The sequence below is a fragment of the Triticum dicoccoides genome, chromosome 2A (genome assembly GCF_002162155.2).
Source record: "Triticum dicoccoides isolate Atlit2015 ecotype Zavitan chromosome 2A, WEW_v2.0, whole genome shotgun sequence".
Taxonomy (NCBI): Eukaryota; Viridiplantae; Streptophyta; class Magnoliopsida; order Poales; family Poaceae; genus Triticum; species Triticum dicoccoides.
Window position 1 is genome coordinate 136,207,966 of NC_041382.1, and position 25,888 is coordinate 136,233,853.

The window sequence follows — 25,888 nt, forward strand, 5'->3', positions numbered from 1 at the left end:
GACACGCCCTCCCCCCTCCCCCCTCGCCGACCTCTTCGCCGCCGTCGAGATCCGCTCCTCCCAGCCTCCCCGCCGCGGCCGGAGAGGGTTGGTAATGCTATCGAGATACGTTCGATCTGCAGGCGAGCAGCGCGGTGCGGCAGTTTCGTGGGCGATGGGGCGGATGGGGAGCGACGCGCAGTTCTACGACGACCGCGACCGACCGACGACGCCTCCGTAGACTCCCGATTCGACGCCGACAGGTCGACGCGCTCTTCCCGCAGGTTTGGTTCGGAAACTCCCCTGCTTTCGTCTCTTTCTGGGGGGAATTCTAATTGATTTGCAATCGGGCGGCGCAGCTGGTCAAGAATGGGGCGGCGGTGGGGCAGTCGTCCGAGATGAAGCTCGTCTACCTCTAACTGCTCCGAGACCCGGAGAAGCGAGCCAACCTTTTCCTGGTAACAGAGCCAGGTCGGAGTAATCACGTACGTGAGCTCAACTACTGTTGGTCCAGCTAGATTCATGCGGTCATTGCATGTTTGATCGGAGAAACAATATCTTCTTTTGGCAAATGCTTCGATTAAACCATGAATTTGCTGCAATTACATATTTGACATGCAAACAGAGATTCTTTCTGATGTTGTTGACAAAGATCATACTACCTTTTAAGTCTGAATCCTGCAACTAGTTGAATTTTGAGTAATTGCCATGTGCTGTTGGAAGTGATTCTGCAAATTTTCTTGCTATTATCGCAGGTGCCAGAATAAAGCTCTCCTTTCCATTAGCATATTCAAGAATGATTTATCACACATAAAGGTGACGTCTTGGGCCTTACACGCCATGGCTTCAGATTGCATTCGTTGCTCTGATTGTATCAGACTATCTGTTGATGTAAAGAAATGTCTCAAGGATCCATCGCCATATGTTAGGAAATGTGCGGCATATTCATGTGCTCTACAACTTGCTTCCAGAGGAAGACACAACTTTGGAGGAGGTTTGTTTAGTGCAACTTCCTTCTCATTTTGCATTGTTGCTGGACACTATGTGCATCTGAAGCCTTCCAATGTTACTGCAGATAGTGAAAATTCCCCTCGAGTAGTGGGAGCTGCTGCTGTTGCATTTAGGTCGGCTTGTCTGAATCGACGGCCTCAGACTCCAGCCGATGCAGTTGCGACCCTGCCTCTAGATCAGCTCGCCAACCAACCAGTTGCTGCTGTCTTCAATCAGTCTCCACAATCCCCGACAACCTCCGGCCGTCATCAGCATCATGCTCCAGCCACCACTCATCTTCTACCCTGTTCATCTACTACCATGTCCGCCATACACCTCATGCACCAACCCTAGGTAAAAAAGTTATGTTCTTTGATGTTGTTGCTCTGCTGCACCATAATGTTGCTCCAATAACGTGCAACCTGTGTTGATATTAAAGCAGTGGGTTGAGTACAGCCTCGATGGCTCATGGACCACACACTCCTGGCTTGCTTCCAGATGCTTCATAGTTCATCACCCACAAAGCTAGCTCCCATGAAGCTATGACTCGACACATGCAACCAGGTGGCCAATTACCTCGATCCATTTTTACCATCTTTTGATTTGGCTTATGCATACGAAATGTTCGATGAAATGGCCGAAGGAAAATAAATCTTACACCCAATCCTTATCGCACACCAGTGATGAAATATGCCTTTCATATTTATTACCGTTGTGCTACCTTCTTCGCTCAGCTCTTGTCTTTTGTGATGTGCTCAGTTCAATTATTTTTCTTTTGTTATTCTATTGCTAGATATCCTTCGATATCTATGTATGATTTGAATTTTAGGAGTCATGTGTTTGATTAATTTGTGACATATTGAACCTTACTTCCCTCCACATTCTTCATCTATGAGAACATATAGGACCTGCAAAAGAGAACATATAGGACGCACCAGATGCCAAAACTAGCAATAAATGATTCTGCAAAATGAACCACAAAATCAAGTTTTACTTCAATCCATCCACCTGGCTAACTACAAGGAAAAATGATATTTATTGGGCCACAACAACATCCAAAAGTAATCTATCCACCAGATTAAAAAGGAAAATTCAACATTATTCTACCAAGCAAAGAAGAAAAAAGCTAAATCATTTTACTGTCATAAAGTTGGATTTGTTGGTGTTTCTTCTTTTATCCCTCCTACCCCCCTGAAACCTCTGGAATAAAAAAACACCTCTCAACAAACAAATGGATTATGTTGAGCCCGACAATGACGACTCAACATGCCCGGGCACTGGGGCAATATGATTCTTTTTTATCTAAAGCATAGCACGGGAATTCAGCTGGTATTAGAAGCTATGGGGACTAATGCGTTAGTGGTTAGTAAAGAAGCAAAATATGTGATCCCAAATATCACATATCCCACAAAGGGAATAACTTGTAGGTCATGTTATGATTTTAATGTTCCAAATAGATCAGCATATCCAGAAACATAAACTATTTGGGATAATAAATTGTTTGGAATTGCAAGCTTCTTGCCTATGGTGTGCAAGATAATCACTTCATAGATTTGGTTATCTGCCTGAAGACAGTTATTTTTTTGTTTGTAACCTGAGGACAGTTATTTTTTTGTTTGTAACCTGAGGACAGTTATTTGCCTGATATATTGATCTAAACCATTCATGAATTGTATACACGCTTAAAACCTGGACCCCAAAATCAAAAGTATGATATGCTAACATCTGTTACAAATTATTAAGGCATAGCATACCCCTAACACACATCAAAACTACTATAACATGGCATAGATAGAAGCGAAACGAGTTTACCATATGGAGAAATGGTGGCATTGCCCGTTATCTATGTTATCATCATTTACATCAAGAACAATGTGATTAGAGGACCTCTGCTCCATTTGAGAAATGCTAGATCCAGGTGTAATCATGAAATTCTTCATAACTAGTTTATCTCCCGCAGCATAATTATGTTCTTTAAAAGTAGAAGAATGGTACTGTCAGTTGTGAATCTATAAAAATAATATATCTATTCTAACATTAGACACATGAAACAGGCACACACATACAATTCTTGGACCATAAAAACCATAAACCCTATATAAAATCTATGAAAATTTAGAGAAGATGTATGAAAATCAATGAAAACTAAAAAGCCAAGCACATAGTATGACAATTCGCTATGGGGCGACCCTAGAAATTTCCACCTAACCTGCCAGCAAAAGGATAGAGTAACCAAAAAAGAAAGACTTTGAAAACACAAATTGCAAGCCTAAAAAAGTAACACACGATTTGCCATGGGGATGCATCTTAAGTTGTCGTTATGCATCACATGAGTTTGGAACATACCCTGGATCATGGCAAATTGTGTCATTTAAAAAAAGGTTATGGTAACAATTAGATTGTGTGTCATTTCCAAAAACTAATGTTGTGATCATGGCAAAACTGCCATGGTGACGCATCTTAAGATGACGCTATGCTATCACTTATGCACGGCCACTTTGCATAAGATCATGGCCACTTTATCTATAGTAGATCATGGTAAATTTGTGTGTAATTTTCTACATTGGCAATTTGTGTGTTTATCCTGGTTCACAACAAAAAAATAATTGTGCATCGCCAATGTACATATGGCAAATCTTTGACATGTGATAGTTTTTATGCATAGATCACGACAACTTTGTGTGTTGAAGATATACAAGATTATGGCAAAAATATGTGTCATTTGCAAAAAAAAGAGGTTAGGATGCTTTAATAACCAGGTTGCCATGTTTAAAGAAAGAGGTTTTCCATGTGGTAAAATTAAATAAAAAAAACTAGTTGTCATGCTCCAGAAAAAAAAGGTTTGCCATGTGATAAGAAGAAATATTTGAAAATATTTGTTGTGTTATGTTTGCTTACCATACTTATTTTGATGCCATTTTTAAATTTACCAGCTAACTTGGGCGGCAACTAGTAAGTTAGATGCTATATGATTCTTTTTACCTACAAGTCACTGATCCATGAAAACTATTGTAACATAGCATGCATAAAAGCGTAACGAGATTACCATGTAGAGAAAGGGTGGCATGGTCCATTATCTATGTTGTCATCATATATATCAGGAGTGACCTCTGGTCCATTTGAGAAGTGTTAGATCTAGTTGTAATCATGAAATTCTTCATGACAAGTTTATCCTTTAGCATAACTGTGTTCTTTAAAAGTACAACAGTGATACTGTCAATTGTGCACGCGCATACAGTTCTTGAACCATAAAATGCACTGATACCTAATAAATGCCAGCTAAAGAAAGAAAACATAGATATGGGCAAACATGTGTGAACATTCATAATCATTAATACATGGAGCAATGATCAATTTAACCATATTTCATGACAAATTATTCATACTGCTAGTAGTTATAATCTAATCAATTGTCTGGCATGAAGAAGGAAAGTTTGTGCCCTATGGGCACTCATTCCCCAAAATAAGCACAACGTTATGTGCATCGAAAGATGCATTGTGACACCCCAAAAATTTGGCCTTGTTTTATTAAGTTAAAATTTTGCCAGGAATTAAAACTTTGGATTTCTGAGCTCCATTTTGATTTTTAAGTCATTTCCTTCCTTGTTATAATGAGTTTTTCCCAAAGAGAAAAATTTTCAAATATGTTATTGGACTTGTTTAACCTCTCAAGAAAAACTTTTCTTTTATCAGTATAACTAATTGACTAAAATAATTGCTTGATCTTTACTTCCTTGAAAATAGTTTTTCAAGGTTAAATGGCCATATTTGAACTACAACCATTTGATAGATTCACTTAAAATTTCCGCAAAAATTTGGAGATGTCATGTGATGTTTTTAAACCACTTTATTGCAAAAAAAATATTTCATTCATGAAATATTTTGAGCCCTGCACTCAATTTTTCTTCTCTGGTCCAGAGTGCATTTTGCACTACAACCTATTTAAATATTTTTTTTAAAACTTCTACCAAGATTAAGGGAGGTCAGTAGGAGCCTATTGTTTCACTTTGTGCAAAAACCTATTTATGTTCTTTGAAAAATTTGAGTGAATCAACCTCATTTCCATTCTGGACCAACTTGATGATTTGCACAGCAACCATGTTTTTACTTGCTCTTTAACCCTTGATTATTTCTCCTACTTGTAGTCCCCCATGTTAAACCCTTAAGTCCAGGAGCATGCACCTTTTGGATCATTTTTGGTTCATGAAATAATGTCATTTATTTCCTATCCAGAATTGTAGTTTTGTAAAACTTGCACTAACAAGTTTCTTCTTTTGTCCAACTAACATCACCACTCTCTCTTTCATCCACAGAGACACTGATCTGGAGATTTTGGCCACTCCAAGACTTGCCTAAGTGCCATTGGCATTTTGTCAAACACCCTGCGGACATGTTCTGTTTTGACATGAATTGTGGCATTGCACTGTGAGCTTGCACCGTTGAACAAACTAGCATGTCCACTAGACTCCCCGTTGCTCCTAACCTCGATCTGGTAAACCCCATCCTCACCTGCGACCTGTAGCATGCCGCGGCATTGTGTCGAACATCTGGTGTGCGTGCGCTGGGCGCGCCCAGAGCGCGCATATTGCACGATGCCGCGCCCGAGCCGACACGCTGGCCCCACGGCTTTGGCCCGCTCTGCAGCACCACGCCACGCGCTCCCCTCCACGCAGCAACGAGCCAAGCAGCCCCCGCCGCGCCCGGCAGGCCAAGCGCTAGCCGCCGCCGCCGCCCGACAGCCCTGCGCCGTTCAGCGCCGCCCAAGCCTTCCCCGCTCGCCATCTGGCCCCTGGAGCAGTGCGAGCTCATCCGCAAGCGTGTCTGCTAGCCCTCGTCACCGCCACGTCGCCCTAGCTACAGAACGTCGGTTCGCCGGAAGTTTATCCACGGCCGCCGCGGAACCGCCTTGCCTCGCTTATAAATGGACACCCCGAGCCTCTCTGAGCACGCAGGCGACCTTATGCTACCCCCATGGCGCTCCCCTGCCTCGCATTCGACCCGGGGAGGCCTCCTTCCTCGTCTCCGGCAACTCCTGCCGCCGCCACCGCCCCGGCCAATCCGGCACCTCCAGTACCTCCCCCTCTCCGTTCTCTCCACCAGAAACTTCCTCATTCCCCTGTGAACCCAACCCCCTACTTAATTTTGATCGGGAGCCGTCGCCGCCAACAAATCACTTCGCCACCGAAGCATTCCTCCGCCGCGGAGCTCGCCGCCGGCAGCTCCCTCCACCTCCAGCTACCCTGCGACCACCGGGAGAACCGCCCCAGCCGTACGGATCCATCCCCGCCCTCGGGGCCCCGCGAGGAGCCGCCAACCGCCGGCGACGATCGCCGGAGCCCCGCTCCGCTCGGGCAGAGGAGGGAGACGACGCGCGGCGACTGGTCAAACATGACCAGTGGGCCAGGCGGGCCCACTGTCAGTGACACCCCGCGCCGTCCACGTGTTTAAGTGAAGGCGTAATCCATTGCAGTACGTTTTCCCCGCTTCGAAAGCGTAATCTCTTCAAAACGTTTTCTTTTCTGTTTTAATTTAAAAACAGATTTTGACCAGAACTTTGACTGGCTATAACTTTTTAAATATAACTCCAAATGAGTTGATTTTTTTTCCTACCTTCCTTAAATTTGGTCTAGTTTATTTTAAGATTTATTTGAAAAAATTTCAAACAACTTTTTGGTTCTGTTTTTGAAATATGTGTTAATTCAAATATATTTTCAAATAGGATTTTGGGGAAAGAGAAGAAAACTTTCAAAAGTTTGGAGAGCACCCTGCCTTTCCACACATTGAAGGCAAGCATTCTGAATCCCGGCATAATATTTTTGGTGTGATCATTGATGCATTTATAACACCACCGCATTTCGAAGGACTTGTTATTTCATGTGATATGATCATATGCATGGGTGCATGTTATTGATTTCCATGCTGTTGGAAATGAACACACTTGTGATGATAATCATCCTCATGTGCCTTGCATGCATACCGGTAGGAACCGGGAAAACCTCTGCCTTGGGTAGGCATGAGTCTGTCGCCGGTCACCGTCGGGACGGTTATGTCCGGTATGGTATGGTAAGATAAAATGAGTGTTGATTGTATTGGTTGAAATATATTCGTTATACTAATCATGCAGGGAATACCTAAACCTCCTGAGTCGACCGTAGATCGAGTCTTGTTCCACTAACCCCCATACTTGTCTCGTACTACCACTCGTCTCTACAGCAAGTAGAGTACGGTTCAGTAAGTTGTCAACCTCTTTCTAGCACACACCGTACAGAGAGGCCATGGTGGATGATACCGGTTGTAGCTGGTAGGCAGGCCACCTGGTCCGGGGGCATGGGTGTTTCCGGTTGGGACCGAGAGGGGAGGCCACCCCTTAGAGCGCGCGATATAAGTTTGATCCCATGCTACGCGAGGTTGTAGCCTCCCCACTTAGAGTTGCTTAACAGGTGTCGTGGGTGATTCCAGACACGTGTGAGTTAAGCTGGTGTGTGCAAGTTAGGTGTGTTTTCAACAAAAAGACCGTAGACGGAATTAGTCCCGATGGACTAAAGAAATTCGTTACTCGTGGGTAAAGAGTACACCCTCTGCAGGGAATAAACCTATTCGAATAGCCGTGTCCGTGGTTAAGGATTTCAGTCTGGGATGGGTCAGGTGTCGGTCTTAGTGTCGGTCTTCGGAGGTGAAACGGTTATCCAGGAATGGAATTACTACTCGTGACTTGTGGTATCTAAGATGATTATTATTATTGTTGACTAACCCGTGATATTATTGTTATTATCGAATATCTCTGGGATGGTTCTACCTCCGGGATATTCATTATGATCGTTTCTTTTAAAGCCCTTTATGTGGTGTCACTCAGACGCCCGACTGTGGCATTCTTTTAAAGCCCTTTTTGTGGTGTCGCTCAGACGCCCGACTGTGGCATTTCTTTTAAAGCCCTTTATGTGGCGTCGCTCAGACGCCCGACTGTGGCATTTATTTTAAAGCCCTTTATGTGGCGTCGCTCAGACGCCCGACTGTGGCATTACTTGTTATTTGTTTCATAAGTTTTTATACTACCATGTTATTGCAATTTTATAAATAACTTGCTTGCACGCATCAGAGTTTCATTTATCTATTGTGACTGACGTCATGAGCATAAAATATTTTCAGCACATCATTGTTATATTATACCTGTGTTCATAATGTTTGCGAGTACATTCAAAGTACTCACTGGCTTGTCCCTGGCTATTGTCTTGGCCAGATTTTCTTGCACGGAGATGAGCGACACGATGCCAGCCCCGGAACCCACACAATGGAGATAGCAGCCTCGCGAAGATAGGAATTAACCTGGTCAGCTGTTCCCGTGGGAAATGGAGTCCCATAGACACTGATGTTTCACAACCCGCTTCCGCCATCAACCACTAGAAACCATTTGTTGTACTCACAGGCCAGAATGGTCTTGTACTACATATTTTGTATTTTGCTTGGAATTTCTGTATCAAGTTGGAGCCTCATCAGCTAACAGTAATCCTGGGGCTGATGAGCACGACGGTCTTTTCTGGAAATTTATTACCCGGAAAAACCCGGTCGTGACAGGCTTGGTATCAGAGCCAGGCTGACCATTGGCTAATCCTATCTTAGCCAGGTCAATAAACTTAGGCAAACCAACCCACTAGACCATAGCCAAACACCAGCCAAGCTTCTCGTGCAAGATAGCCACACAGTGACCCAACACCTTTTGGCAGTCGGTGCCCAACCTATCAACCTAACCTGTCGCTCATGCGCCAGTGACCGGCCCCTAAATAGTCCTTTCTCGCAAGCGTGCGAAGGAAGACTCCGTCCCCTTTTTCTTATAAAAAGGGCGCGCTAGCACCCAACCAGCACCGCACAACCGCTACCCCAAACCGAGCCACAATGCCTGGACCTATCGTGCACAACGAAACCACAGCAACCAACCTTGGAGGTTTTGTGACAATCCTCGCAAACCTCACCCGTCGTGCCTATGCGTTAGAGGAGCCACCAGAATATGTTGTGTATCAAGGACCCATGAGCGGTGAAGACCGTCAATTCTGGGCCACTGTGCACATTTACGGTAGGAGTCTAGCACCCGAACGCCCCTACCGGTTCACCGGAAGAACAACTTCCTTTGAGCCACAAGCCATCCAGCTAGCCGCTCGAGAGGCTATAGTTCATCTCAGGCACTTGTCGTCCAGAGTTAACTGTCGCTCGTTTCACTACTACCCCAGACGTGAAGGATATGGTAGACCACCCCAAGTTGCCAACGGAGATCATGAGACGGACCCCGCATTGTTGCACCTAGTGCGCTATGTAAGTGCACTGGAGGCACTGTTCGACCAGATCACTATTGATCTAATAGCAGCTCGTGGAGAGCTGGTTCGTCGAGCCCCAGCGAGAGAAGAAAACGAGCCCAACACCGACAACCCAGTCGTGCTGTTTGGACAACCAATCGAGACCCCGAGATCTGCCCCAGCCATCGGCCAAGGTGCTGCGGTAACCCCAGAAGTGCTTCGTCGCATTTTGGGAGCACACTCCAACGGGGTTGTGGCCAACAATCCCCGCAATGGTCATTCTCACTACCCCGACCCTGCAGTTCCTCCGCCATCTCCGACTAATCCCGGCAGAGAGACACGTGGAGAAGCCTCGACATCCACCAGGCACGCCCGTTTAGACATAAACGAGGTAGACTGAGCCGTATGAGTAGTACCAAGTTTCAATGTATCCTCGCTTTGTAATCATGAGACCGCGTATATTAACGCAGCCTGTCTTTGTGCCTCTGTGTTAATAGTAGCCTTGCATGTTTGGTCAGCGCATAGCTGCATATTTTCCGGGCACAACTACCAAAACCAGCCCGACGACAACCACAGTAACACATCTCTTTATGAGATATGTGTATCTCTGACACTGACCTGACCTTTGGAGCCAAGCTGGCAAATTTATTACCTTTCACCACGGTAAAAATGATCCAGCTGCATTGCTATATAAAGGCCACCTTGTGACCTTACCCAGCAACCCCCACCTTGTGCACCACACTCGCACTTTTTCCTGTCATGCCGAACCCCAGCATTCATCTGAGAACCCCAGATGCAACCCCAGGTAGCTTTATCAAAATATTGTGGGATTTTACCTGCAGTACCATGGGTTCTACCCAGCCACCCCAGTACGAGCTGTTCAAATCGAGGATCACCCCATCCACCTCGGAATATTGGGCAGCAGTACACATTCCTCCTGTAGACCCCAACCAAGATCCAATAGAAGTTTCCTTCGTAGGGAAATCTATGCCAACCCCACACTTGGCCATAGAAGCTGCTGCGAAAGAAGCGATTGCTCGTCTTCGATCCGCAGTACCCTATGCCCGCGAACGAGGATATTATTACTTTCCGAGTCGTGCAGCACCCGGAGAAGTAACGTCTTTTCCCGGTGGGCGTATTGAGAGAGACCCAGTTCTGGCCAACCTTATCCAGTACATCATTGCTCAAGAGCATTTAAACCAGCGAGTGATGGATTATCTCCAGAGCCTCGCAGATTTAAATCCTCAGGTTGCCATCGGCAGACCGCTGAGACCCGACACGGAGAGACGCATACATCGGCTGGTCAATCCACTGCCTCCAATTGAAGAAGAATGTATTCCTTTACCAGAGACATTTTATCAGGACCCCGCCCAGTTACCATTTTCATTTTAGACGTTACTACTGTATTTGTTCTATGCAACATATATTTATGTGTGTGACTTATGTGTAATACCCTGAGTTTGTACGACGAGTCAATCATTTGGCTTCTGCTAATGTGTGTAGTTTTTGTTGTGGTTTATGCTCCTTTAAATTAACTGTTGTCCCCTCGCAAAATCCCGGAGTGAGATTTCTTTTCCCTGAGTTGCTACACCTGCCCCTTCTCACGACGCGGATTAATTTCACACAGCACTACGCAGCAGACTCACAACCGTAATCATTCAGACACATACACTGTTTGCAAAACCTTGCAACGGTGTTACATCCAGCTAATCCCTCACCCCCTTAACTACAGTTAGCACCCGACACACTCCATCTACTCCTCATGATCACCACCACCGCGGAGAGCCAACACCCGAGCCGCAGCATCGCGATACTCGTCGAAGATCATCGTGCACAGGAGCACAGAGAGCCCCAGCAGCGTCGCCAGCCCTCCGCATATCAGGATCACAAACCAGTCCGGCATCGCCTCCGCCATTAGAGCCTCACCCAAGCTTCTGTAAGCAGTAATGGAGAAAGGAGGAGGAGAAGTGAGGCCAGGTGTAAGGAGGAAGAGAGAGGCACCCCGGCCGTTTTTATAGCTCGAGCTCGGTGTACGGTGGGCGAAGTCCACCAACGCCGCTCGTCGCCGATCGCCGGTGTTCGGAGTCGAATCCGCGAGCAGTGCCGACAGCGCGCTGGCCCGCGAGGTGAGTGCACGCTGCACCGGCAGCTAGCACGCCGCGCACTACCACGGTACGGCCTAGATGCCCTACACACTAGGCGTCGCCGGTGGAGAAAGCGCGCGGGAGAGAGGAAGAAGAAAGGGTCAGAGGGAGAAGAAGAGGAGACTGACAGTGGACCCGGGTCCACCTGTCGGCCAGAGAGAGCACTGTGCTCTCGGGTACGATCAGCGTATATCTAAATTTAGGAGTTATCCTAAATTTATATCCAGCGTAGAAATCGCCCGTTTTTGTCCCGGACCGTAGACTTTTCCACGCGGCACCAGTTTTCACACTGTGGTTTTTTTACCACTTATTGCCCTCTCACTGTAGCCACATCATGATTGCGTAAATATTTTCTTAACACCGCTTTTAGCAAATCTCAAGGACGAGATTTTTCTTAAGGGGGATAGTATTGTGACACCCCAAAAATTTGGCCTTGTTTTATTAAGTTAAAATTTTGCCAGGAATTAAAACTTTGGATTTCTGAGCTCCATTTTGATTTTTAAGTCATTTCCTTCCCTGTTATGATGAGTTTTTCCCAAAGAGAAAACTTTTCAAATATGTTATTGGACTTGTTTAACCTCTCAAGAAAAACTTTCCTTTTATCAGTATAACTAATTGACTAAAATAATTGCTTGATCTTTACTTCCTTGAAAATAGTTTTTCAAGGTTAAATGGCCATATTTGAACTACAACCATTTGATAGATTCACTTAAAATTTCCGCAAAAATTTGGAGATGTCATGTGATGTTTTTAAATCACTTTATTGCCAAAAAAAATATTTCATTCATGAAATATTTTGAGCCCTGCACTCAATTTTTCTTCTCTGGTCCAGAGTGCATTTTGCACTACAACCTATTTAAATATTTCTTTAAAACTTCTACCAAGATTAAGGGAGGTCAGTAGGAGCCTATTGTTTCACTTTGTGCAAAAACCTATTTATGTTCTTTGAAAAATTTGAGTGAATCAACCTCATTTCCATTCTGGACCAACTTGATGATTTGCACAGCAACCATGTTTTTACTTGCTCTTTAACCCTTGATTATTTCTCCTACTTGTAGTCCCCCATGTTAAACCCTTAAGTCCAGGAGCATGCACCTTTTGGATCATTTTTGGTTCATGAAATAATGTCATTTATTTCCTGTCCAGAATTGTAGTTTTGTAAAACTTGCACTAACAAGTTTCTTCTTTTGTCCAACTAACATCACCACTCTCTCATTCATCCACAGAGACACTGATCTGGAGATTTTGGCCACTCCAAGACTTGCCTAAGTGCCATTGGCATTTTGTCAAACACCCTGCGGACATGTTCTGTTTTGACATGAATTGTGGCATTGCACTGTGAGCTTGCACCGTTGAACAAACTAGCATGTCCACTAGACTCCCCGTTGCTCCTAACATCGATCTGGTAAACCCCATCCTCACCTGCGACCTGTAGCATGCCGCGGCATTGTGTCGAACATCTGGTGTGCGTGCGCTGGGCGCGCCCAGAGCGCGCATATTGCACGATGCCGCGCCCGAGCCGACACGCTGGCCCCACGGCTTTGGCCCGCTCTGCAGCACCACGCCACACGCTCCCCTCCACGCAGCAACGAGCCAAGCAGCCCCCGCCGCGCCCGGCAGGCCAAGCGCTAGCCGCCGCCGCCGCCCGACAGCCCTGCGCCGTTCAGCGCCGCCCAAGCCTTCCCCGCTCGCCATCTGGCCCCTGGAGCAGTGCGAGCTCATCCGCAAGCGTGTCTGCTAGCCCTCGTCACCGCCACGTCGCCCTAGCTACAGAACGTCGGTTCGCCGGAAGTTTATCCACGGCCGCCGCGGAACCGCCTTGCCTCGCTTATAAATGGACACCCCGAGCCTCTCTGAGCACGCAGGCGACCTTATGCTACCCCCATGGCGCTCCCCTGCCTCGCATTCGACCCGGGGAGGCCTCCTTCCTCGTCTCCGGCAACTCCTGCCGCCGCCACCGCCCCGGCCAATCCGGCACCTCCAGTACCTCCCCCTCTCCGTTCTCTCCACCAGAAACTTCCTCATTCCCCTGTGAACCCAACCCCCTACTTAATTTTGATCGGGAGCCGTCGCCGCCAACAAATCACTTCGCCACCGAAGCATTCCTCCGCCGCGGAGCTCGCCGCCGGCAGCTCCCTCCACCTCCAGCTACCCTGCGACCACCGGGAGAACCGCCCCAGCCGTACGGATCCATCCCCGCCCTCGGGGCCCCGCGAGGAGCCGCCAACCGCCGGCGACGATCGCCGGAGCCCCGCTCCGCTCGGGCAGAGGAGGGAGACGACGCGCGGCGACTGGTCAAACATGACCAGTGGGCCAGGCGGGCCCACTGTCAGTGACACCCCGCGCCGTCCACGTGTTTAAGTGAAGGCGTAATCCATTGCAGTACGTTTTCCCCGCTTCGAAAGCGTAATCTCTTCAAAACGTTTTCTTTTCTGTTTTAATTTAAAAACAGATTTTGACCAGAACTTTGATTGGCTATAACTTTTTAAATATAACTCCAAATGAGTTGATTTTTTTTCCTACCTTCCTTAAATTTGGTCTAGTTTATTTTAAGATTTATTTGAAAAATTTTCAAACAACTTTTTGGTTCTGTTTTTGAAATATGTGTTAATTCAAATATATTTTCAAATAGGATTTTGGGGAAAGAGAAGAAAACTTTCAAAAGTTTGGAGAGCACCCTGCCTTTCCACACATTGAAGGCAAGCATTCTGAATCCCGGCATAATATTTTTGGTGTGATCATTGATGCATTTATAACACCACCGCATTTCGAAGGACTTGTTATTTCATGTGATATGATCATATGCATGGGTGCATGTTATTGATTTCCATGCTGTTGGAAATGAACACACTTGTGATGATAATCATCCTCATTTGCCTTGCATGCATACCGGTAGGAACCGGGAAAACCTCTGCCTTGGGTAGGCATGAGTCTGTCGCCGGTCACCGTCGGGACGGTTATGTCCGGTATGGTATGGTAAGATAAAATGAGTGTTGATTGTATTGGTTGAAATATATTCGTTATACTAATCATGCAGGGAATACCTAAACCTCCTGAGTCGACCGTAGATCGAGTCTTGTTCCAGTAACCCCCATACTTGTCTCATACTACCACTCGTCTCTACAGCAAGTATTGTACGGTTCAGTAAGTTGTCAACCTCTTTCTAGCACACACCGTACGGAGAGGCCATGGTGGATGATACCGGTTGTAGCTGGTAGGCAGGCCACCTGGTCCGGGGGCATGGGTGTTTCCGGTTGGGACCGAGAGGGGAGGCCACCCCTTAGAGCGCGCGATATAAGTTTGATCCCATGCTACGCGAGGTTGTAGCCTCCCCACTTAGAGTTGCTTAACAGGTGTCGTGGGTGATTCCAGACACGTGTGAGTTAAGCTGGTGTGTGCAAGTTAGGTGTGTTTTCAACAAAAAGACCGTAGACGGAATTAGTCCCGATGGACTAAAGAAATCCGTTACTCGTGGGTAAAGAGTACACCCTCTGCAGGGAATAAACCTATTCGAATAGCCGTGTCCGTGGTTAAGGATTTCAGTCTGGGATGGGTCAGGTGTCGGTCTTAGTGTCGGTCTTCGGAGGTGAAACGGTTATCCAGGAATGGAATTACTACTCGTGACTTGTGGTATCTAAGATGATTATTATTATTGTTGACTAACCCGTGATATTATTGTTATTACCGAATATCTCTGGGATGGTTCTACCTCCGGGATATTCATTATGATCGTTTCTTTTAAAGCCCTTTATGTGGTGTCGCTCAGACGCCCGACTGTGGCATTCTTTTAAAGCCCTTTTTGTGGTGTCGCTCAGACGCCCGACTGTGGCATTTCTTTTAAAGCCCTTTATGTGGCGTCGCTCAGACGCCCGACTGTGGCATTTATTTTAAAGCCCTTTATGTGGCGTCGCTCAGGCGCCCGACTGTGGCATTACTTGTTATTTGTTTCATAAGTTTTTATACTACCATATTATTGCAATTTTATAAATAACTTGCTTGCACGCATCAGAGTTTCATTTATCTATTGTGACTGACGTCATGAGCATAAAATATTTTCAGCACATCATTGTTATATTATACCTGTGTTCATAATGTTTGCGAGTACATTCAAAGTACTCACTGGCTTGTCCCTGGCTATTGTCTTGGCCAGATTTTCTTGCACGGAGATGAGCGACGCGATGCCAGCCCCGGAACCCACACAATGGAGATAGCAGCCTCGTGAAGATAGGAATTAACCTGGTCAGCTGTTCCCGTGGGAAATGGAGTCCCATAGACATTGATGTTTCACAACCCGCTTCCGCCATCAACCACTAGAAACCATTTGTTGTACTCACAGGCCAGAATGGTCTTGTACTACATATTTTGTATTTTGCTTGGAATTTCTGTATCAAGTTGGAGCCTCATCAGCTAACAGTAATCCTAGGGCTGATGAGCACGACGGTCTTTTCTGGAAATTTATTACCCGAAAAAACCCGGCCGTGACATGCATCACATTTACAACATCAATTGAAAAGTATTGTGTTTACTGTTACCACACAGTAAGTAGTAATACATAAAGTCAGATAATATTGGCAATTCTGTTAGACGAAACAAGGAAAACTGTATGAAGGGTAGAACATATATACAATTCTTTGATCCATGGAACACTAAAAATTCCCCAAAATAGGCACAACATCATGTGCATCAGAAGATGCATCCACCTTTACAACGTCAATTATAAAGTATTGTGTTTACTGTGACCATGCACTAGTAATACATAAAGTTAGATAATAATGGCAAATTATGTTAGACCAAACAAGGAAAATTGTGTGAAGGGTAGAGTAACATAGATACAATTCTCCGATCCATGAAACACTACAACTTCAACATCCCTTCACCTAATCCATGACAAAACCATAAATCCAGATCTGAAATCTATGAAGACATGGTGGATCATAAACATATTGATATTATGATAAAGTAACAGACCATCATCCTACATCTAAAAGATCAGGTCTCTCCGGAAAACCACAAGTGGGCAAGAGCAAATCCAACACAGCTAACATAAATCCATACATTTGGAGGCGCGGACAAAAAAAAAGAAACAACTTTAGCAAAGGACCCCAAACGACACAAGAATCTGTCTTAAGATGAGCGGTGTGTGGTCTAGCACGAGAGAGACACTTGATTGGGGGAAGCTTGAATACTTCAATTTACAGGAGATGGATACATGCCCTTTTATAGATTCCTTGGCATGCCGCTGTTGCCGCCGCAATTTACTCTTTGGCATGCCGTTGTTGCCGCCGCAATTTACAGGAGATGGATACATGCCCTTTTATAGATTCCTTGGCATGCCGCTGTTGCCGCCGCAATTTACTCCGCCTCACATGAAGTGGCGACGACCTTCTGCTTCTATGATTGCCAGCTCACTCGGCTGTTTTTGAGAAATAACATCACATTTGAGGTGCTTTTCTTGGAATCCACGTCACCCACATGGTCTGAATCACTTTAGCCGGCCAATGTCCCGTTGTCGCCAAGGCGGCTCATGCATCCGTGCGTGAGTGTGCCTGTGATGTAGCGTAATAGATGCTTGACGGCCGCGAGGTGATTGCTGGCCGGCGCCTCCATGAACCTACTCAGGAACCCAACAGCGAATGAGATGTCTGGCCGGGTGGCATGAGGTACCTCGGCTGCCGATGATGCTCCGATAGAAGGTAGCGTCCACTGGCGTCTCATTGTGTTCCTTACTAAGCTTGCACCGTGCCTCCATTGGCGTGTACGTGGTTACAGTCCGCCATGCCAGCTTTCTCGAGTAGCTTGGTTGCGTAGGCCGCCTGCGTGTGCATGGTGTTGCAGTCCGCCATGGCAGCTTTCTCAAGTAGCTTGCCTGTGTGGGCTGTCTGAGTATTCCACGATGAAGGAGCTGCTCGCTAGCGCCTCTCCCGATGCCTCCCAGCTCCAACTTGCCTCCTCGTCGAAGACAACATCGTGGGAGATGTGCACATGCTTCGAGATGAGGTCATACATCTTGTACGCCTTGGAGCTCGTCTTGTAACCAAGGAACCACATCATGTTGCCCTTCCCGTTGGCTTGTACAAACTCTTCCTACCAAGGCATCAAGACACTTGCATTTTCTTAACAGAGAAATTTTTTGATTGCAAAATTTTGTCCTAGAGTCTTGTTTCCTAATTTGTACCACAACATTATGTAAGGATACAAAAGAATAATTCATATTTTTTCAAAATTAAATACTACCTTTCTCCAACCAATGTATAATAACAAAAACAAAACAAATTGCAGTTTATGTAGGCACACTTTATTACAATTTGTAACTCCCAACAATTTCGTAGAAATGTTTACGTGTAAATGTGCCAATTCGCCCACACAATATCCCTAGCAAATATTTTCTTCCTTCTTATCGTCCAGACGTTGCAACTCGTTCACACCCTCCCCCTTTTCCATCCAAAAACTCTAGAGCACCGCCATTTCACATTTTTGGAAAGAAACTCCTACAAATTACCCAGACGCAACAATTAGCTCCACAACCTCCTTGCAAATATTTGCCTCCAATGTGCTGTGAAAAAAGAGAGGTTTGCCTCCAATGTCACCTACTTTGCACGCCTTGGAGCAGATTGATCACCAAGGCTATTTTTTTAACCAAGGTTATTTTCACATTTCTACCAAACAAACTCCTACAAATTACCCCGGCCATCCCACCATACCAAACCCACCAAATTATTCCACAACCTCCTTGCAAAGATTTGCCTCCAATGTCACCAACTCTTGCACACCTTGGAGCGGATTGATCATCAAAGTTACTTTTCTTTTGTCGAACTTGGATTGGGTTTACCCTTTAGTTTCGTGCTTCTGTGTTCTCACTTGATGATCTTAGGCCTTGTACAATGTTAGGTGCTTAGGAAGGTGTTTAAAAAAATAAACCGGGTTTTGCTGAAGCATCGATGCCTATTTCTACAGGAGAGACGCCTAATTAAGCGTCTAGTCTCTACAAGTAAGCACCAGTGCTTAAGAAAACACTGATTTATTTCTTTAAGCACCTCACCTAAGCGCTTTGCATTGTACAAGGCCTTAGGAGACAAAACGAGACGAAAACCTAGGTTAGCCAATACCTAAGAACTAAGTAAAAAGGAAGAAGAAATAAACAAGGCAACAACAAAACAGAGCAAAATCCTATAGTTACATGTATGCTTGCCCGATATGTGAAATAGGAAAAATTGCCAAATCACGAAACTAAAGAAGATCAGTTAGAATGTCCTTCATAACCTCTGCCATACTGAAAGTACAAGGATGAAATACGTATGATTTATGGATTTTAATGTCGCTAGAATATACCAACTTGATATTAAGTTTCATGCACCAACCATTAGAACCAAAAGTCAACTGGTAGAGAAGGTTGGGCAATACACACATACTTCAACACTTGGAACTGCACCTAGTTCATTGATTCAACTAATGACAAACTCGCAAGAAGTGACCATCAAAATAATTGTATTATTGTCTATTGGTTTACTATTGAAATAAGCCTAATGACTAAGCATCCATACCTAGCAAATGGGTCTTGGTCCTAATTACCATAAATTTGGCAGTGCCACATATGCGGATGTGAGTATAACGAGGTTTTTCAATGATACAAGATTCTCATGGCATGGTATGGAAAAATAATAAAGAATTATGACCTTCAGTAACACATGGTTGATAGTTATCACCTTTCAAAAGCACATAGAGTATTTCAATTCATCTTCACAACTACATGGAGTTTGTTAGGCACCATTGTTTTGAATATTTTCATCACCATCCGTGCTATTGTTGGCATATGTATTGTTTCCGCCACTTGGGCTAGCACCTTGGCATAGCGTGCCTACATGTGGTTGCATGGTGCTTATAGCATATTTTTCCTTGTTATTGCAATCTCTATTGTTTTTCAGACCTATCTTGATAGTCCACAAAATAACTGTTATTTATAATGTCTTGCACTTTGGCATTCTTCCTTCTCTTGTATGTTCTGAACACCTTTTTTTTCTATACTATGCCTTTTCACCAGTAACGTCTTCATGCTATTATCTGTGTTTCTTCTTTTAAGCATCGACTCCCCATGCAGAAATCCTAATTTTACTTTGTTGTTCATTTCCTTTTTCTCTGCAATCTTCTCGCAAATATCTTGTGGATTTGTGTCATCCATGAAATTAACATTGCTTGGGATATGCATAGTTCCATTAGTATTAGTGGGTGATGCCTCATCTAAACCTGAGAAAGAAGATACAAATAAGCTCACTGGTACAATAAACCATTCAGTGTAAACCATTTTTTTAGCTTCTAATTCAACACCATTCACATTTGCATCAAGCCTTCTTGTCCTCACGTTCTTTCGCAAATTCAAATAGTTGAATTGAAATGGCTAGTGCTATTTACATGATACAAGGGAATATTTTGTTATGTCCAACTTCAAGCCACATTATGAGAATAGGGGCTTGTCTCAGAATGTCAGGCTTGAATGAAACTATTTAGTTAACTTTTAGGTCGGTAGCCAGAGAAAAATCCTGCCTTGCTGCTAATTTTAGGTCGGCCGTCGCCGTTCACTCTCCTTCTGGTGGATAATCGAACAAACACCCCAGAAAAACTGGATCCTGAAAATTCCTGAGCCCGAAATCCGACGTGAACGTATAAACAGGTCAGGAGGAACAACGACCATACCTCGCCCGAAGGAGCGCACGATGAGTTTTCTAGATTCACATAGGGGCGTTTGCGGTAGCGAGATGCGGCGATGGGTTCACACGCGGCTGGATGCGGCGGTGGACATAACATATTGAGACAAGCCCCTATTATACCATGATGAAACTATTTAGTTAACTTTTAACCTGGAATGGTAGTCCTTCAAATTCAACTTATTTTGCTACAAATGGGCCTCCCATGCCGTTATAAACAAATCTGAAGCGGTTTCAACAACCACGAGAGGTATTGTCCTTCCTAGAATATTCAGTTAAACTATCATTTTGAGTATATTTTAGTTGAAGTATAATATTAATTACACCAAAGGAATTAATCTGTACATTCGATGGTGCTGATTACGTGCCGATTCCTGATTTTTTTAGCTGTCATCCTATTTTTATGGTAATTTCTCTACAGCACCATCCAATATGGATGGCCCATTTTCTGGAACCTACTTGTAGTCAGCGATATAAGGATCTGATTTTATTGGTAAACAAAATATGAAAATGTTATAGCGGAGGATCGCTCGTTCGATTCCTGGCGCGATGCAAGACATACTCTCGGACCACGTGTGCGAATCTTCGCACATTGCCAATGTGGCACGTCTCAGCGTGGCATGATGATTCAACATTCGCTCCATCAGGTGTCGACGTGACACAATGATCATCATCGGATCGGTAGCACGAATCGCGTCGTGGGTCAGAGAGTTTGCACTCTCATTTATTTCTCACCCACTGACTTTTTCCTCCCTCGCTCACATTCTGCTTCTTCCCTGAACTAGGTCGTCTTGCTGCCGCATCCCCACCGCTACATCCCACCACCATATCCCCATCACCATTTCCCCACCGCCACATCCCGCCGTTGTAGCCGCATCCCGCCGCCATATCCCCATCGTCGCATCCAGCCGCGTGTATCCCCATCGCCGCATCCCGCCGCCATATCCCCACCGCCGCATCCAGCTGCAAGTATCCCCATCGGCGCATCCCGCCGCCATATCCCCACCGCCGCATCCAGCCGCGTGTATCCCCATCTCCGCATCCCGCTGCGTATCCAACCTCGTTCGCCAACGCCCCTACACGAATCTAGAAAACTCATCATGCGCTGTATCCCCCACCGCCGCATCCAGTCGCGTGTGAACCCATCGCTGCATCTCGCTACCGCAAACGCACCTATGTGAATCTAGAAAACTCATTGTGCACTCCTTCGGCCGAGGTATGGTCGTTATTCCTCCTCACTTGTTTATACGTTCACGTCGGATTTCGGGCTCGGGAATTTTAAGGATCCAGTTTTTCTGGGGTGTTTGTTCGATTATCCACCAGAAGGAGAGTGAACGGCGAAGGCCGACCTAAAATTAGCGGCAGGGTAGGATTTTTCTCTAGCTACCGGCGCGGTTGTTTGCTTTGCTGAATAGAAGAGGTGGGGCGTGGGGCACGGTGCTCATGTTGATTTCTGAAGCCGCTGTACACATTGTTTGCATTTGCTGAATGGAACAGAGGGAGTGGTAGGGCGTAGGCTGGGGAGTTTGGTGGGATGCTCAAATTTGCAGGAGGTGGATGCTTGACAACTTTGCTCTGCGGTTAGCATTTTGCTCTATTGTGATTAGCATATGTGAGCGGAATTTTTTGTTGTTGCCAACATCCAAAATTTGCCATGGTTAATTGTGTGTTCCAAGGATGGCAATTTTTCAGATATGTTTTGTTTGTCTATTGGGTTTAGACGGTAACTCCTACATTAGCCCATGACAGTGTTTATCATCTAGACATGGCAACTTTGGATGTCTTTTTCTAGGATGGCAACTCATCATAGCACTAGATGACAACTTTTCTAAATAACACATGGCAAGTCTTTTTGAATCATCATCGCAACCCATACAATTAGGGTGGCAATTATTTTTCTTCTCATGTTTTGCCGCGTGGCAAGTTTTTCTGAACCATCTTGGTAGTCTGGTAAATTTAAAAATGGCATCAAATTAAGTATGGTAAGCAAACATAACACAACAAATACTTCCAAATATTTCTTCTTATCACATGGCAAACCTTTTTTTTCTGGAGCATGGCAACTAGTTTTTTATTTAATTTTACCACATGAAAAACCTCTTTCTTTAAACATGGCAACCTGGTATATTTTTTGCGGACAAATTGGTTATTAAAGCAATCTAACCTCTTTTTTTTGTGCAAATGACACATATTTTTGCCATAATCTTGTATATCTTCAACACACAAAGTTGTCGTGATCTATGCATAAAAACTACCATATGTACATTGGCGATGCACAATTATTTTTTTATTATGAACCAGGATAAACACACAAGTTGCCAATGTAGAAAATTACACACAAATTTACCATGATCTACTATAGATAAAGTGGCCATGATCTTATGCAAAGTGGCCGTGCATAAGTGATGGCATAGCGTCATCTTAAGATGCGTCACCATGGCAGTTTTGCCATGATCACAACACTAGTTTTTGGAAATGACACACAATCTAATTGTTACCATAACCTTTTTTTAAATGACACAATTTGCCATGATCCAGGGTATGTTCCAAACTCATGTGATGCATAACGACAACTTAAGATGCATCCCCATGGCAAATCGTGTGTTACTTTTTTAGGCTCGCAATTTGTGTTTTCAAAGTCTTTCTTTTTTGGTTACTCTATCCTTTTGCTGGCAGGTTAGGTGGAAATTTCTAGGGTCGCCCCATAGCGAATTGTCATACTATGTGCTTGGCTTTTTAGTTTTCATTGATTTTCATACATCTTCTCTAAATTTTCATAGATTTTATATAGGGTTTATGGTTTTTATGGTCCAAGAATTGTATGTGTGTGCCTGTTTCATGTGTCTAATGCTAGAATAGATATATTATTTTTATAGATTCACAACTGACAGTACCATTCTTCTACTTTTAAAGAACATAATTATGCTGCGGGAGATAAACTAGTTATGAAGAATTTCATGATTACACCTGGATCTAGCATTTCTCAAATGGAGCAGAGGTCCTCTAATCACATTGTTCTTGATGTAAATGATGATAACATAGATAACGGGCAATGCCACCATTTCTCCATATGGTAATCTCGTTTCGCTTCTATCTATGCCATGTTATAGTAGTTTTGATGTGTGTTAGGGGTATGCTATGCCTTAATAATTTGTAACAGATGTTAGCATATCATACTTTTGATTTTGGGGTCCAGGTTTTAAGCGTGTATACAATTCATGAATGGTTTAGATCAATATATCAGGCAAATAACTGTCCTCAGGTTACAAACAAAAAAATAACTGTCTTCAGGCAGATAACCAAATCTATGAAGTGATTATCTTGCACACCATAGGCAAGAAGCTTGCAATTCCAAACAATTTATTATCCCAAATAGTTTATGTTTCTGGATATGCTGATCTATTTGGAACATTAAAATCATAACATGACCTACAAGTTATTCCCTTTGTGGGATATGTGATATTTGGGATCACATATTTTGCTTCTTTACTAACCACTAACGCATTAGTCCCCATAGCTTCTAATACTGGTTGAATTCCCGTGCTATGCTTTAGATAAAAAAGAATCATATTGCCTCGGTGCCCATGCACACGGAGTCATAATTATCAGGCTTAGCATAATCCATTTGTTTGCTGGGAGGTGCTTCTATTTTGTTCAGGTTTCATGGGGGTAAGAGGGGTAAAAGACCAATAAACCCAAAGTTATGGCTGTAAAATGATTTGGCTTTTTTCCCCTTGTTTGCTTGGTAAAATAATGTCAAATTTTTTTTTAGTTAATCTGGTGGATGGATTACTTTTGAATGTTGTTGTTGTGGCCCAATAGATATCACTTTTATTATAGTTAGTCAGGTGGATGGATTGAAGTAAAACGTGATCTTGTGGTTCATTTTACAGAATCATTTATTACTAATTTTGGCATCTGATCCATCCTATATGTTCTCTTTAGCACTTCCTTTTGCATGTATTGATCAAAGCTACATGTACTCATTGCCTCACTGATAGTTAATATTCTTGTGGCCACAGTGGGTATGTTCGTGAGATGCAGATGAATGACTCAAATTTCCGTTCACTATTTGATGACCACATCAATTCATTGCTAGTTACTACAAAAACATTTCGACGATGGTATTGCGAAAGCTGCAGGGATAAATTGGAACCATTATATAATAATACCAGCACACCAGCTAGAATGTTGAATGGATTTGCACGAGGACAACATGACGTCCCCAAGGAATTATCGCAAGAGAAGGGTTCTGAGGAATGTCGTTCACCTTCCTACAATATAGAATCCATGAAAGTAGATCGAGTTGTAAATGGTACGTGTAAGCCTTGGTGAATTCCCATGTTCTTTTATTGTATAAACGACCTAATTTATCTGCTCTTTCTTCTCAGATTCATATGAGTCAACACCGATTAATCAGAAGAACGGTGCTGCAAAATGTCATTCACCAGTGTTCAAAACCTACAAGAGAAGGAAGAACACCAAAGTGCACGAAGTTATAAATAATAGTTCTTTTGTGGAATATCAAGATACCTCTGGCATGGCTTCAACTTTTGCCCATGCATTACCGTCTTCGAGCAGTTATAAGTCGGAAAAGGCAGCACAAATAAGTATTGAACCCCGGAACCAGAGTGCATTAAATCTGATCCAGGTAAATGGTTCCCGATCCATATTAGAAACAAAGGCAGGAAATATGTTTGATCCAAGAATGTCAGGACCTTCGACGGGTTACTATACAAGTGACCATATGCAGGGAAGACATCTTCATGGATCAGTAGACTTGTGGAAGCACACATGCTTCACACAATGTGAAGCGTCTACAGGGAACATGCCAAGCCGTTGTCTACTTCCTAATTCATACCATTTGCATGATCAGTATGATGTAGAAAATTTCATATGGTACAGAGACAGCAACATCATCAATGAAAGTTGTGCACCGACCATGGATATTTCTGCAAAGTATCAACATCCACATTGTCCCAGTAAACCATTTCGCCCTGTTCCTAGGATTGGTGTGCTCAGTCCCATGTTGCAGAAAGAAGTCACAACATATTCAGAGAGCTGCGGAACACAGTCTGGCTACCGACTAGGCATGTCTGAGGAGGAAATGCCTTGCCAGATGTACAGAGGGGAAAACTCGGCATCAAGCTCACAAAAATTCCGGGCAACGTACAACCCCCAACATTTGGGTCATGTCAACTCTGTTGGAATACCAAAACTTCTGCCGGAGAGGGAGAATTCACATTCAAGCAAAGGCAAAAGCAAAATGGTATATTCTTCGGACAAATCTGCACAACAGGATATATGTGTAAGTAATGTAAATTCAACTAATTTTACCATAGAGCTCGTTTTTCTAGTTTTGCTGCTAAAATAAGTAATTCTTTGGTAGTAATACACTTTATGACTTGAGGTCAAAATACTACCACCCTGCAAGTGAACAGTTCTTAATTTTAAGTCGCATGTGCAGGCTCAGGCTCTGTCTCTCTCTGGTGTGGCCACAAATGCTGCAACTCGTGGAAGGAGTTGAAAGTTACATGGTGAAGGCATGTAACCTTGCATGTGCCTTAACGTGTCAAGTGCATAATCTTTTTTGTTTGAAAGCGCATACATGTTTTTGGTTGTCTTGTCAAGTTGTGTGGAAGGAGTTGGATTATTACCATAGTATGAGTTGGTTGTCTTGTACTCTATAGTGTTTTGACATGTAATGTCTCGGAGTCGGGTACCAAACGTGGGTCGTTGAATAAGTGTAATTTGTACACCTGTGAATTGATGTTTTTTCATCCTTCCAAGA

General features: G+C 44.1%; 1 protein-coding gene across 6 annotated transcripts; it reads left to right on the forward strand.

Moving 5' to 3' along the window:
• On the forward strand, window positions 1-25,888 carry LOC119353821. 6 transcript variants are annotated; one of them, XM_037620507.1, is made up of 9 exons: window positions 1-263; window positions 339-464; window positions 735-795; window positions 877-973; window positions 1,055-1,323; window positions 1,412-1,533; window positions 24,120-24,412; window positions 24,489-25,405; window positions 25,565-25,888. In XM_037620507.1, exons 7-9 carry the CDS (start codon window positions 24,136-24,138, stop codon window positions 25,622-25,624), a joined length of 1,254 nt encoding a protein of 417 aa, XP_037476404.1. In that variant the 5' UTR covers window positions 1-263; window positions 339-464; window positions 735-795; window positions 877-973; window positions 1,055-1,323; window positions 1,412-1,533; window positions 24,120-24,135; the 3' UTR covers window positions 25,625-25,888. The 6 variants fall into 6 exon arrangements, 4 of the variants coding, with proteins under 4 accessions (XP_037476404.1, XP_037476405.1, XP_037476403.1 ...); XM_037620508.1 differs by having other exon boundaries at window positions 909-973; XM_037620506.1 differs by having other exon boundaries at window positions 735-973; window positions 1,409-1,533.

Coding starts and splice junctions, on each gene's coding strand:
- LOC119353821 (XM_037620506.1), top strand. CDS start 24,136: ATGCAGATGAATGACTCAAATTTCCGTTCACTATTTGATGACCACATC. Junction 24,413..24,488: donor AGTAGATCGAGTTGTAAATG/GTACGTGTAAGC, acceptor CTTTCTTCTCAG/ATTCATATGAGTCAACACCG. Junction 25,406..25,564: donor CTGCACAACAGGATATATGT/GTAAGTAATGTA, acceptor TCGCATGTGCAG/GCTCAGGCTCTGTCTCTCTC.